The sequence below is a fragment of the Watersipora subatra genome, chromosome 5, assembly GCF_963576615.1.
Source record: "Watersipora subatra chromosome 5, tzWatSuba1.1, whole genome shotgun sequence".
In the NCBI taxonomy this organism is placed as follows: domain Eukaryota; kingdom Metazoa; phylum Bryozoa; class Gymnolaemata; order Cheilostomatida; family Watersiporidae; genus Watersipora; species Watersipora subatra.
In genome coordinates this window covers 30560436-30576374 of record NC_088712.1, presented here as the reverse complement: position 1 = coordinate 30576374, position 15939 = coordinate 30560436, and the positions used below count along the sequence as shown (strand labels likewise).

The 15939-nt window shown below is 37.5% G+C and overlaps 1 protein-coding gene across 1 annotated transcript in view; it reads left to right on the top strand.

Annotated features, from left to right (window-relative positions):
- LOC137396604 (unconventional myosin-Va-like) overlaps window positions 1-15939 on the top strand; it is a 108876-nt gene that overhangs the window by 11189 nt on the left and 81748 nt on the right. Inside the window, exons 2-6 of the mRNA XM_068082919.1 lie at window positions 550-688; window positions 3942-4055; window positions 11394-11505; window positions 13658-13714; window positions 15051-15195. Of these exons, the coding sequence (XP_067939020.1) occupies window positions 662-688; window positions 3942-4055; window positions 11394-11505; window positions 13658-13714; window positions 15051-15195 (455 nt within the window). The 5' untranslated portion in view covers window positions 550-661. The remainder of the gene's footprint in view (window positions 1-549; window positions 689-3941; window positions 4056-11393; window positions 11506-13657; window positions 13715-15050; window positions 15196-15939) is intronic.

The window sequence follows — 15939 nt, the reverse complement described above, 5'->3', positions numbered from 1 at the left end:
TAATTAATAAGGAGGCTGACTCATTGGGTCTTTCATTTCCGTTCGTCAGAGCATCTCTCAGATTTTTGAACTTCTGCTCGAGGTTGTACTATTCATGGGAACCGCACAAACTATGTTGTTAGTCAAATTAACATCACCCCCTGACAGTAGTAATCATTAGTTACGCAATAGTTTGTAATCAGTGACAAACTTTCATCTTCGCCTGGAATGAGGTCATTCTTGAATCACTTTGTTGTTATATTAATTCTCACTAATAGGATACCACAAACACCAGATCTCCGGTGATCTACAAAATTATGCAGAGTAGATAATGCTACTTGGATTTAAGTACAAATGAGCGTGACCTTCAACTTCCAGATAATTGATTCATCGTTCTGAAATTTTCTGTTTTCTTCAGTACTTGAAAGGATATTTTTACCATTTATATTTTTACTTGGTAACATCTTCTATTCTTATTTAAAAACAATGCTTTGTTACACATTTTGAGCTATAAACTAAGTGCAGCACATCAATAAAAATCGCATAATAAAAAACTTACATATTTTGTAGAAGTACTATAATGAGTGGAGAGATCAAAGGACAAACAGGAAGTAGAAATCTGTAACTTAACAACGATGCACATAACCACATGCTTATGATACCATTCCTTCTTCGCTAGAAGATGATCTCAGATGAGCTTTATTGCAAGGTATTACGTGGATCCGTAAGATGGAGTCGGATCATAAAAGTTTTAGAAATATCTGTTTGAATTAATTTTATTCATCTCTGAGATAACCATACAGAGTTCTCTGTTTGTAATTTTTTATTTCAAGTTAACCAACATAAGATTGTTAGGTTAGATTGTTTGTTTTGGAGGAAACTAATAGGAAGTGGTTCTGTGTCAATGACCTTGACTTTAAGATCGAAAAGTAGGGTGGTATTGTTATAAATGAAAAGTATGGTGGTATTGTTACAAATGAAAAGTAGGGTGGTATTGTTACAAAGAAAAAATGGGGTGGTATTGTTACGAATGAAAAGTAATGTGGTATTGTTATAAATGAAACGTAATGTGGTATTGTTACAAATGAAAAGTATGGTGGTATTGTTACAAATAAAAACCCATGCTGCTGGAAAAAGATATCTTACTCCGAGAACACACTGAAGTTATACTTGTGTCTAAAGAGGAAGGAACTGAAAGCTGATGTTCACTGTGCCCGTTGTGCGGATGATGCGTGTTTGGAGTTGTGCACTCGTTGAGTTGCCATACATTAAGTTTTTCGATGTACACTTTCATGTTGCAGATTAGCACAGACGTTTTGTTACAAAAATTAGGGAATGCCCTTCTGTCTTGCTTAGCAACACGCTTTTGGAATAGGAATGACCAAAGTGAAGCAAATGTTTAAAATGGAATAGCTTGTACAGCATTTTCTCACGCATCGGCGAGTGCCATTTCCATCTTTCGCAAACATGAAACATTTGAGAAAAGTTTGTGAGTGACAAAACTTTCGTGACTTGCGGATTTTTACAGTTTCCATCTTGCAGAGAGTGCAAACTTCTGGGCTGACTGCGTCATGGAAACGTAGTGATAGGAGCTGCGGACATAACTGCACACATAACTGCACACATAACTGCACACATAACTGCACACATAACTGCACACATAACTGCACACATAACTGCACACATAATTGCACACATAACTGCACACATAACTGCACACATAACTGCACACATAACTGCCGACATAACTGCACACATAACTGCCGACATAACTGCACACATAACTGCAGACAACTGCAGACATAACTGCGGACATAACTGCACACATAACTGCACACATAACTGCACACATAACTGCCGACATAACTGCACACATAACTGCCGACATAACTGCACACATAACTGCCGACAACTGCACACATAACTGCAGACAACTGCACACATAACTGCCGACATAACTGCACACATAACTGCAGACAACTGCAGACATAACTGCGGACATAACTGCACACATAACTGCACACATAACTGCACACATAACTGCACACATAACTGCCGACATAACTGCACACATAACTGCCGACATAGCTGCACACATAACTGCGGACATAACTGCACACATAACTGCACACATAACTGCACACATAATTGCAGACATAACTGCAGATATTCATCAGTTGTAACTTCCCTTTTTAACAGTCTTTATTTGCAGTGAAAATCAAGATGGTTGTACTCGTGACCCAAGTTAGAATAACGATTCTGTCTAGTGCTTAGTACTCAGTGGTTGGTACACTGTTGGTACTCAGTTAAATAAGGCTGAGTACTACTCAACCTGCTGAGATACTTGTATTACCTACTGATGTGGCTATAGAGACAATTCACTAAATGGTCGGCTACTCACACCAATGCATTGGCAAGGCTTTGCTAACATTCCATGTTTAACTGAACATTTTGGTATAGTCGAAGAAAAATAAACCGTCACATCTGTCTTTGACCAAAAAGTTCATTCCTAACTAAGTATATCCCGATTCCATTTTATTCATTTCTAAAGCTGATTTTAGTAGTTTCTGTGTTGAATGATGGCAACAGGGCTTCTCAAAGTGAACCAAAGTATTTCCACATCTAACAGATATATGAAGTGCACTGGTGTCAATTGAAACTGTTTATGAAACTTTCCAAATAATTGCCTGACAGATGCAATCTATTGAAAAATGAAGTTATTTTGTTAGTCTAGTTCATTTCATGAGCCCCAATTATTTCTGTACTTGGCTTATTTTCATTATTAGCATGTTGTTAGAGCTGCGTGATCGTGCCAGTCCCCATTTTCTAAGCTATGGTTCTAATTGGGAGTTTTCATATCTTTTTTATTCTATCAATATGATGGCACAAACACACAACGATACCTGCTGCTGCATAGAATTGTTTCAGTAAATGATTTTAGAACTTTGGTTCAATGCTCTGAAAGTTCAATGCTCTGAGGGTGACTGTTTCAGGATATAACTTCAGCTCATTGGTGGTACTACTTTGAATTCTATTCTAATTCTGGTATGTTTGTAACTAGTGTACGATCTTTGGTTGAAAAAATAATAATTCTTATATCAACAGCGATGTGATTCGGTCAGCTCAAAGCTAACTCTTTTGCCAAGGAAAAGCTTTCTGACGGCTAGCCTGAGTATCTATGCACAAACATCCATCACAAATCACAGAGTCAACAGATAACCCAAAAATTTTGCCACAAAAAATTTAGGATACTGGATTATCATTTTGCCAAAAACAAACCAAATTTTTTTTTACTCTGAATTAACAGCATAATATCGCGATTTCCAATTTGTTTATTTTCAGTTTAGGTTGAATGCAAAGAAAAATTGTAAACTTATTTTTTATTAGTGAAATTCTTCAACATTGGGCCTCAATTATTTCTGATAACTATATTACAGAATGGTAGTATAAGTTTTGGCTAAACTGCAAAAGCGATAGCGTTTTTCTTTTTCAGTCTGTTTCAGTAAACTAAAAAAGAATATCGTGCATGGCTTTTATTTGTCAAAGCATTGATTCTTGTGCAGAATTCTCTGTCAACTCCACAAAACTGTAGATTTAAGCTCTATGACGTAAACTCTAGTTTTCACAGCGAACTTACTGAGTGTACATCAGTAAAAATTTGTCAGCATGAATTAATGAATTAATTCCATCAGAGCAAAAATAAGTAGATGCTCAGTTCATGCTGGTAAATTATTGCCTTACCGTATTTTCTCATCAGACTTGATTATACCGATGTATGTTGAGTTGGATATGGTGAGTGACTGATTATACCATTGTATGTTGAGTTGGATATGGTGAATGACTGATTGCTGGTTTGAGATTGCAACACCAGCCACCACATGTCTGTGTCCAAGTTCACCTTTCTCACAGTAGGTGACAAGTCCGTTTTCAGATATGTTTTTACCATGAATGACACTCTTTAGGGTGCGCGTGTTTGGATTCCCGACCCACACGATGTATGGATCGGAGCTACTTTACTGGAGGATTGGAAGCCGGGGCAAACGACTCTGTCATTGGAAACAGAAGAGTCCCTTCAGGTGAATTTTTGAAATATGTACTTCATATTAGCAGATACTAGCTGAATGCCCAGGGTTGAAGGATAGTAAAAACGTTTACCATTCTACCTTTTAAATGAAGGTGTTTGGTTATTTCTATGTGTGTCCAGCCAATGCATAATTAAATATTCTAAAGCTCGAGGCATAGCCAATCAGATTGTTGAAAAACATATCTTCATATGCTACACATTCATTCAGGATTTAAAACAGTTTATAAGCAGTGGCAGGTGTTGTAGTTGCTATTGACAAAGTTTCTTTACCCAAAGAATTTAAAAAACTCGAGCTAGTCTAAATTGTTAATGTTATAAGAGCCGTGTCTGTCTGTCTATCCTCCTGACTTAGTGTTATAAGAGCCGTGTCTGTCCTTCTGTCTTAGTGTTAAGAAAAAAATTGCGCCTTACAGACATCAAACTCGTACATTCTGTGGATACAAGGATGTTAAGTTAAGCGCCCTACCACTAAGCCATGCGGCCAGCCACAGCTTGGAATAGTTGTACTTACAATCGTTACGCGGCATCACTGCTCACAATCATGATCTTCAAGCGTGGTTGAATTATTCAAATGTGTTAATTATTTCATGGTATCGCAAGTAGGCTATGTGGCGGAGCGGATTGCACGCCTGTCTGCAGAATGGTTGTTTCCGAGTTCAATGCGAAGCGGTTTTTTTCATTCTCATAACTTTATCGCTATAACTGGACATACAGATGACAGACAAACGCTTGAATTTTTTCTGCAGGTTTTTAGTTATGACTAATTATCAGCATTGCAATGTCTCTTTTGCTCCAGGCTATCCTATAAGTTACTTGTAGCGGTGCCTGTTACATTGCAGCTGTTAGAAATAATATAGAACAAAAACTGAAGCGGCTTCTGGGAGTTTTTAGATGCAGCTGTAGTATAACGGTGTTTACCAGTTGGTTAACTTCATTAAACTCACAAGGTACAAGGGTTGAGCCATGAAAAACTCAAGGTTCAAGAATGTAAACTGTTGTCTCCTTTATTATAAAATATCTGGTCAATGCACTAATCATGTAAAAGTTCTATTTAGTTTTAATAATGTAAAAGACGAGTGAGTGTAGCTTTATATGCCACGAACTGGACGACAACTCCGAAAAAAAAGCTGAAAAGCAATAATACTGATCTTAAAATAAACCAAGATGAGGGCTGCCTTTAGCATTGAGCTCTAAATGTGCTAAAGCTCTAAAGCTCTGCATGAACTCCAAGTTTTGGTTCTTCAGCATTTATTTTGTACAGAATTGTTTTAGAACTGACTGGGCTGCCCCCATGTTTGGAAACCTCTTGGATGCAATAGAAACATAGAGCATATAACTCCAGTAGTTACCCCATCTTACCTCAGCGATAAGCCAATTAAATGAGTTTGTTTAAGGTGATTCCTAAATGACTCCTCTCAGTGAAGTCAGAATCTCTCAAGACATTGTGTTAAAAATGTGTCCTCAATCCTCAAGACATTGTGCTGAGAATGTGTCCTCAATCCTCAAGATATTGTGTTGAGAATGTGTCCTCAATCCTCAAGACATTGTGTTGAAAATGTGTTCTCAAGACATTGTGTTGAGAATGTGTCCTCAATCCTCAAGACATTGTGTTGAGAATGTGTCCTCAATCCTCATAATATTGTGTTAAGAATGTGTCCTCAATCCTCAAGACATTGTGCTGAGAATGTGTTCTCAATCCTCAAGATATTGTGTTGAGAATGTGTCCTCAATCCTCAAAGCATTGTGCTGAGAATGTGTCCTCAATCCTTAAGATATTGTGCTGAGAATGTGTCCTCAATCCTCAAGGCATTGTGCTGAGAATGTGTCCTTAATCCTCAATGCATTGTGCTGAGAATGTGTCCTCAATCCTCAAGATATTGTGTTAAAAATGTGTCCTCAATCCTCAAGATATTATGTTGAAAATGTGTCCTCAATCCTTAAGATATCATGTTGAGAATGTGTCCTCAATCCTCAAGATATCGTGCTGAGAATGTGTCCTCAATCCTCAAGGCATTGTGCTGAGAATGTGTCCTTAATCCTTAAGATATTGTGCTGAGAATGTGTCCTTAATCCTCAATGCATTGTGCTTAGAATGTGTCCTCAATCCTCAAGATATTGTGTTAAAAATGTGTCCTCAATCCTCAAGATATTATGTTGAAAATGTGTCCTCCATCCTCAAGATATCATGTTGAGAATGTGTCCTCAATCCTCAAGGCATTGTGCTGAGAATGTGTCCTCAATCCTCAAGGCATTGTGCTGAGAATGTGTCCTCAATCCTTGAGATATTGTGCTGAGAATGTCTTCTCAATCCTCAGGGCAGTATTAAGAATGTCTCCTTAATTCTCAAGGCATTTTGCCAAGACAGTATTTAATGGCTTGTAACTCTCCGTATATGGTAGTGAAGCGTGATGAGCCATCATTCAGAATAATGAGGTGACTTAATTTAGAATTTGAACACCTTCACTTCCTATATTAATTGCATTTCTATCATTGTCAATGTCTTTCAAAGATAGAAGTTGTAACTTACCCGTGTTTTCATGCAGCTTGAGAAGGTGATATATCATGTAAATTCCTCAATTGCTGTCGCAAGCACTTATTCAGTTCATAAGTATTTGCTGCTGCTGTTAACTGATTCCAGTGACTTGTTATTATTAAAAGTACACCTGCTGTCCGGGTGCGTGTGAGAGATCATCTGATGTAATAACTCTCAGCACAAGTATTCCCAAATGTGGCAAGGTGGTAAATTGACGCAGGTGTTACAGTGTTGGTACAGCAAGCTGAATGTCACGAGTTCGAATCCTGTATGACACAAACTTTTTCCCAATATCCAACCGGACTATGGACATATAGACACAGCTCTTATTATAGTAAAGACTCGACTCCCTGTCTAGAAGAAATCGTCTTCTTTAGTATTTTCACACTATGGCGAGTCGTGAAGAGCTAAAGGAGCAGATTAACCATGAATCGATAGATACTATCAGACAAATGCCAGATCAATAACAGATCAATATTGGTGACTAATGCTAAAATAGAATTAGATGCTGAGATTTGGAAAAATTTATTGATTAAAAAAAAATTATAGTAGATGCTATTTATTTTTAGTACTTCTAATCTATTCATTTATATCAGCTAATTGCAAAATAGTTTTAGTTTTAAATAATACATTGAATTGAATTGTATTACATTTATTTGTTATATTATTTGCATCTAGTGCCGGTAGCAATTATAACATAAGGTGCTCAACACAGACCACATATCACCTGCAAGTTGCTACATACATGCAGATGGAAATTGCTGTTACTGATTCCATTCATTGAATGGCTGGTCATTGGGCTCCTTTCAGAGATTAAATGCCATAAGGTATACTTTTTAGAAGGTTAGCGTCTCACTAATTTATACTGTTCATGTTAACAAAAGGGTGCTACGAAAGGTCAACTCTCAAGGCATGGAAACATACGTGATAAATACATTGTAGTAGACCCTGGGACCTCCTAATCGCAGTCGTGTGAACGCTTTCTTTTGGAGTTATCCTATATTTATATAACTCATATTGTTGATGAAATTAAGAAACAGTGAGAGGTCAGTATCAGCAGGGCTTGAATATCATTCCATGGATTTGTTTGTTTCCAAATTGGCCACCAACAATAGCAACAAGCCCGCCTGACTATCGCAATGAAATGGAATCCTTGTTGTTGAGTACCAGCATTAACTACCGGCAGTGAATGTTGCTGAACTTTCGCAAGCGAACCGCAGACAAAACCTTATCAAAATGCACTGAACAAGTGAATTTCAGCACAAAGTTGACACCATGGTATTTCAGCCATGGTATTGCAGCCATGACATTTAAATGACCTTGACTTTCCATAGCAGCTCAGCCATGTGATAACCGGCAACGCAGCTTTATGTGAACACAAACTGCCTAGTCTCATGCTGTCATGTTTTTCCATGCCAGATTTTTGTCGGGATCTCGCGGTCGATGCGGGAACCACACTTTTGTTCTTTCCTTCAGGAATATTAAAAGTAGGTGAGGTTTTCTATAGTAGCTGTAAAAGAATGGGAGGTAAAATGGACAAAGGTACAAATGAACAGATGCTAGCATGGCATTTGTTTAGCTATGTTAGTCACGCATCATAGCTATACCACTTGATTGGCAACAGCCTGCGACAGTTCTGGAAACTTACCTTGAGCTCATTAGAAATAGGAGCACAAGTTTTAGACGCGTATGGTTCATGGTTCATGTTATCTCTATCTACTTCCTTAGACTCGTATGGTTCATGGTTCATGTATCTCTATCTACTTCTTTAGACGCGTATGGTTCATGGTTCATGTATCTCTATCTACTTTTTTAGACGCGTATGGTTCATGTATCTCTATCTACTTCTTTAGACGCGTATGGTTCATGGTTCATGTATCTCTATCTACTTCTTTAGACGCGTATGGTTCATGGTTCATGTATCTCTATCTACTTCTTTAGACGCGTATGGTTCATGTATCTCTATCTACTTCTTTAGATACGTATGGTTCATGTTATCTCTATCTACTCTTGAAACACCTATATTTTCATCTTGAATCCTTAAAGCGTGCCAGCTTTGCAGCGTATCCACTCGTAGATGTTTTATAATTGAAGAAATCAGTCTCTCACGATGAAGATTGCTAAATGATAAAATAACTCCTAACGGTATCACATTATTAATTGTTAGGTTAACTTCATTTTCAGTCGAATTCATTCTAAAATATTGTCAATACAATTTTATTGAACAATTCAATATTATTAGTGTTTCGCTCTGCAAGATGGATAACCCATCTAACCAAAGAAAGTATAATGGGTTGTTCTGACCACTTCTTTCTTATTAAACCCTTAAGCAAAACTGCTATGTCATCCCTTTCTGACAGCAGAGCACTGGGTGCAATAGTTGTTCTTTTCTTCTCTCACTCACTTCATATATTGCGCAAGCACCACACAGAATATTCGGAAACCATAAGATTTTGTAAAAATGAGTAACTTATCGCTAGAGTTCACCTGATAAGTTTAAAAGTGCACATCTTCGATGAGTTGTATAAGTGCTAGACACTGTGAGGTTGAACACGCGTGGTGGAGGAAGCATGAAAGCTACAGTAAAACCTATATTTGAGCGCTATGGCGCTCTATTTTTCTGCTCTTCCCTTATAGTGGCGGTTAATAAGAGGTGGCGTTCAAATAAAGGTTTTAGTATATTTTTCTTTCCTCTACCTAAACAGGGCTGATAAGGGTCTCATATTCGATCTTGTTTTTGAGGAGAGGGCAGGCATTATCATCCTTCCAATATCCACAGTTTATTTCTGATTAAAACAGATTTTGGTCTTTTCATATTCTTCATGTTCCATTCGTGTTATGGCGGGTTGTCTTACTTGCAAATATCACATCTTAGCAAATACTGAGTACAACTAGGTAACTCTATTCTCTCTTTCTGAACAGAGCTCTCAGAATAAGAAGGTTGATGTGTGGACATTATACTGTTTTTTTCTAAGATTTGCTATAAGAGATTTATCTGTTTTGTGTCATGTTATGTACAGAGGCATCCCATCACTGCTCAGCATCTAATGGGGCTGACCACAGCGTCATCACGAGTGAGTCTGCCGTAACTCCGCATTGTGTGCCAGTGTGGGTTTTTATGTGACTACTTGCTTTTCCTTCTGCCTTCCCTTCTCCAAAGTGTAGAAGACGTGTTTTCTGTTCCGCTAGCAGCAGTTTAGATGTCTGCATTCCATCGTGTGCATCCATTTCTCTGCTCAACTAATGGATTGTAGAATTGGCTATGACTCTGTGGTATTTTCCTAGACATTTGTGTGCAGTGGCTATAATAGGAATAGGACATTGAGGATACTGATTGGATTAGTGCAAGTCTCCATTTGAAGGCAACCAATCATGTGATGACTCTTTTTGATGTTCATCAGTAGAATTTTATGCAATCGCAGGAAGTAGCTAAGGTTTTGTCTTTTCCTTTGTTATATTCAGTTCAGCTCATTGTAACAAATAAATTAAAATAATGTTCATGTTTTAGCACAGATTGTTATGTAAGAAGTAAAGGGATGGAGACCTTGGCTGCTTGAATTAAATGGCAATTCAGTGAGCATTCACGGTTTAACATGCAGGAAGTAAATGCAATAAGTTGTGAAAATGTTTGAGCTACTTACTTACATGTGATAGAAAACCTTTTACAACCTACAGAGTTTCAAGTTTCAACTTTTGTGATGAGAATAGCGTTATATCATTCACGAGATGCACCGCGTAATATGTTTTCCATTTATGGCTGAAGCGGAAAGTTGGTAGCTGGTGCGGATTTCTGATTATTTTACCATGACCATATCGTAGCAGAAGTGTTTCCAATATTGGAAGCTTCCGAAATAGCCCAATTAACTAAAGTGTAAAAGCTGGGCTATGATCACCAATTTCAATATATTACCAAGCATCGGTGGTGGAGCAGGTTTCAGTAGACAATTATTTGAAAGAATTTGTCACATATCTAATCAGCATCACAAGTAAATATGAAAATAAGAGCTACAGATTGAAATGGTTCGTGTGTGGTTAACTACTCATTATTAGTTCTCTGCTGGTTTCATTATTATTAGCAAATGACCTTTTTCACATTCATGATTAATGTTTATATGTTTAGCTGTATTATATATAGTGTATTCTATTAAAAACTTACAAAACTCATGTTCAAATAAGGTGAATTCTGCACCAGGTTTTTGTAATTTTTGCAGTTTCTAGCTCCAAATTAATCAAATTGATTTTAGTCTATGCAAAAGAGAGAAAGCAAAAGTAGATTCTAACTTTGAGGTGTTTCAGAAAAGGCAGAGGGAGGTAGTTGTCATGTGTCCCAACTTACAGCATAGTGAGAGGGAGGTAGTTGTCATGTGTCCCAACTTACAGCATAGTGAGAGGGAGGTAGTTGTCATGTGTTCCAACTTACAGCATAGTGAGAGGGAGGTAGTTGTCATGTGTTCCAACTTACAGCATAGTGAGAGGGAGGTAGTTGTCATGTGTCCCAACTTAGTGCATAGGGAGAGGGAGGTAGTTGTCATGTGTCCCAACTTACAGCATAGTGAGAGGGAGGTAGTTGTCATGTGTCCCAATTTACAGCATAGTGAGAGGGAGGTAGTTGTCATGTGTCCCAACTTACAGCATGGGAAGAGGGAGGTAGTTGTCATGTCTCCGCACGGTCAAATGAATCAAAGGCCAAGTAGGCACAAAGTAAATTCTTTGTTATCTTTCTCACAAAAGTTTGCCATGGCGTTTAGCTCTTATTTGGTGTGCTGTGTCATGTGTCACAAGGTCTATTTCTTCTAGGAAAGGGTGGTGAAGGTGCCGAGCAAAGATAAGTTGCCTCCTCTACGCAACCCAGATATACTTATAGGAGAAAATGATTTGACCTCCATGAGCTATCTCAATGAACCTGAAGGTATTTGTTTTCTAGAATTTTGTTGTTTTTGTCTTCCCTAGATTAGGACCAGAAAGGGTTAAACCATTTGAGGGGAGATATATTTCTCTATACTTTCTGTTTCTTTGGCTTAGTTTACCGTTTTATTGTTGTTCATATTTGTGACCTTTTTACTAAGTTTTAAATTGTTTCTATTTCAAGAAAATAACCTGGAATTTTGAAGGCGCATTTGAGATTCACTAGTTTCCATAACAACACATTCCAGTTAACATTTGCTTTCTTGCACTTGCCGCTAACTACAATTTGCTTTTGTCGTTTTTATACAAACTGGTAGCATCCTCTATGACAGACCCTTTACTCTCTCAATACAAAATATGTTACCAGAGCAATATGGAACAGAGCAATTGACTCAAGCTTGAACATGAGCATTTTGAGTACAACTGGTTATTCAGCAATGTTTCTGATTTGCCTGCTATTAAAATCTTTCTGTAATTATGAGCTGTCTCAAGGCCTGACTCCACACGCCGCTACCAAATGATGCATCGCATTGATGAATAGATTATATTGATCAATCCGAATTGGTCTGTTGTGTAAAGCTGGTGACTTCCTTGCAGGATTTTCCGTTACTGTTGATGAAGTTTTATCAACATATTTATTAAATAATATATTAAATAATATGGAGCATCAACAGTGTGACAGCAATAACGCTGCAGCTCTTTGCACTGCTTTATTTTAGTCAAAGATAAATATTACCCGCTATCAGTGAAAACAGTCCAAATACAAGAATACTTAAGAGTTCACCCACACACACATATATATATATATATATATAATTACAACTAAGGTTCTACTAAGTTGTAAGCTAATACAGTAAACCAATACTAAAATAAAAGAGTTGTACTTATCTTTGCAGCTGCTGGCAGTTTTGTGACCTCTCCTATCAATCATCAGGCTGCTGCTATTTGCTCCAATTTCTTGTAGAGCTTTTTTATTTCAGTATCACTTTACTGTATTAGCTGATAGTATAGTAGAACCCTAGTTGTAGTTATATATACGTTCTTATCTTTGGAAATGATTAAAATTAAATCAAGATTATGCTCAGTAGAATACTTAGCAACATGTTTGTATCGATATGCTGCCTCGTCATGCTGCATCGACATGCTGCATGACAATGGGTAGCCAACATGTTGACTATGTCTGTGTGTAGTCATGCATTTGCCCCAGCTTAATTAGAAATGGCAACTATCACCCTGCACTTATGTCATTGTCTGACTCCTAGACAATGACATATGAGGCTGATGGTATTTTTATTATACTTAATGTTACATTCCATGCAAAGTCTTGAGCAATAGTCTTGAGCAATAGCTGGAGCAATAGCTGGAGCAATAGCTGGAGCAATAGCTGGAGCAATAGCTGGAGCAATAGCTGGAGCAATAGCTGGAGCAATAGCTGGAGCAATAAAATTAGCTGGAGCAATAGCAATAGCTGGAGCAATAGCAATAGCTGGAGCAATAGCAATAGCTGGAGCAATAGCAATAGCTGGAGCAATAGCAATAGCTGGAGCAATAGCAATAGCTGGAGCAATAGCAATAGCTGGAGCAATAGCAATAGCTGGAGCAATAGCAATAGCTGGAGCAATAGCAATAGCTGGAGCAATAGCAATAGCTGGAGCAATAGCAATAGCTGGAGCAATAGCAATAGCTGGAGCAATAGCAATAGCTGGAGCAATAGCAATAGCTGGAGCAATAGCAATAGCTGGAGCAATAGCAATAGCTGGAGCAATAGCAATAGCTGGAGCAATAGCAATAGCTGGAGCAATAGCAATAGCTGGAGCAATAGCTGGAGCAATAGCAATAGCTGGAGCAATAGCAATAGCTGGAGCAATAGCAATAGCTGGAGCAATAGCAATAGCTGGAGCAATAGCAATAGCTGGAGCAATAGCTGGCTTACCAGAATAAAGCTTGTTTGACATTGGTGAAAGTTTTCTGATGCAGGTGGAAATCTTTTGGTCTGATCCAACATTTCCATTTACATTACTGTAATGTAATTTCATAAAGCCTTTTGTTAAAACTAAGTAAATTATGTAAATAGGTTCCAAACAGGCATATTAACCACCATCAGATATCTGTACATCACACACCAGTCTGTAACTGTGTTCCGTGTATTGTTGTAGTGCTGTATAACCTGCAAGTGAGGTTTGCTGACAGGAACTGCATATACACCTATTGTGGTAAGTTGAAAATTTCCCTATTCTTTTAACCTTTGAGTGGAACAGCTTGCTGTTGTCTGTGAAAGTCAGCATTGAGCAGAATGGAACAGCTTGCTGTTGTCTGTGAAAGTCAGCATTGAGCAGAATGGAACAGTTAGCTGTTGTCTGTGAAAGTCAGCATTGAGCAGAATAGAAGTTTGCTGTTGTCTGTGAAAGTCAGCATTGAGCAGAATAGAAGTTTGCTGTTGTCTGTGAAAGTCAGCACTTCAAGCTAATCAGAAGATTACAAACAACTGATTAGAATAACCAGCTTGGTGTACTTTCGCTTTCCTCTGCAAGTTACTGAAGCAAGCTCAAAACATGCTTATGAAATGCTGTAAGCTGTTTTCCTCAGTAAGAATCGGTGCAAACTAGTGGAAAATAAAAAGTGGAAACTACACAGGGGAAAATAAAAGATCTTCAAAATATTTAAACGGAAAATAAGTTTTGACTAAACACAGAGGTTCAGAGGAGTGTTACAGCTTCTCCAAGCATTTTACACGAGACAAATGTCTAGTTTTCTTTCAACTTCACCTTGCTATCAGAAAGTAGAAGATACTCGAGGTCAACTCGCTTTTTACCTAAAACATTTTCATTATGTCTGCCATAGTACGATAGTTGTGTCAGTAAAGGTTCATCGGAGTTGTACCTGAGCGAAGAACTTCGGTGTCCAGTTTGGACGACTTATGGTAATTATTGTGCTAGCAGCTTTCTAGGAGAGAGACTGGAAGTCTTTATCATCTGGAAGTAGACCAGGCAGTAGAAACATAACATGGTATAGAGTAGGGTACACTTCGTAGACAGTGGTAGTCCGCATTGCCAAAAATCTTCATAAATACTGGATGCTTTTAAATGAAAATAACTGTATTTACGTTATAATAAAATTCTGCAAATGCTAAAAATGTTCTTATTAAATTTATTCACAAGTCGGCCTCTATTGATGTATTGACTGCTGTCTCAATTCCGTATCATAGCAATGGCAGTAGAAGATAACTCCAAATTTATTGACTTGTATAGCCATAAACGATCGCTTATCTTGTACTTCTATTTAACAATAAGTATGTTTAGATATTTTGGCACCCATACATCTAAGAGATGAAAAATTGGTTATCTTACAAACATTTGCAATAAGTTAATTTTAAAATGCATCAAAAGAACTCAAAACTTTAAATAACAAGTCTACGATTTTATCACTGCAAAAATGTGTGTTGTTCATCTGTGCTCATGCACTAGCATTTAAGGCTGGTAATAGCTATTCTAATAGCTATCTTCATCACTCCTTGAAGAAGAAAAGACTGTTTCTCTTATGAAACTGTAGGAATTGTACTGGTTGCCATCAACCCGTATGATGACCTTCCCATATATGGCAATGAAATTGTACAAGCATACAACGGACAAGACTCTAACAACCTTGACCCTCACATATACGCTGTTGCTGAGGAGGCATTCAAACAAATGTCAAGGTGAGTTAAGCCATAGAATTCCTCTTGTTGTATATAACATTCTTTCTAAGGAGTTGGCCTCTTTTTAGTAAGTATACGTGAAGACAATTAACAAATTATATTCATTATTGATAGACAAATACTGACTGTTACTGGTCTGACTTGGGTTGTAAAATTAGTAATATAATTCAATTTTTTTTAATATGATAATTCTTATGTTTGGTTGTGACACGTATTTCCATTGTACTGTTTGTACATGGGATGCGTGATCTTACGATAGAATGGCCAAAGAAAGAAGCATTTTTTTCATTGTCTTACTAATACCTGTTAACTAGCATTTGGTTGATAGAGTTTGTTAACCTTTGTACCATGTATGTGTTGATGCACTCTTTTTAATGAAGGCGGGATGGTATAGTTGCTATTGCTATTTTGTTAAAAGGCAGATCTTAGAGGAACTCCTAATGGATCTTGCTTATTGCTGTTTTTTGCAATACTTCTCATCATCAGTTCTTAAATTAAAAGTCCGTTTTCACAATATTTCCTCTTTTGTGTGACACTTATTGATCACATAGACCATATAGCTATGAACTTGTATGTCTGTGGAACTCAGGCTTGTACATTCTCACCCAATCCCTTTACTCCTAGCATGCTAATATGGCAGTTGAAACATAAAATAAAAATAGATTACCGTCAAGGTAATGATATTCTCACAGTAGCTCTTGTGTGAACATAACCTACGTAATTATCCTCAATTCTCATTTTCTT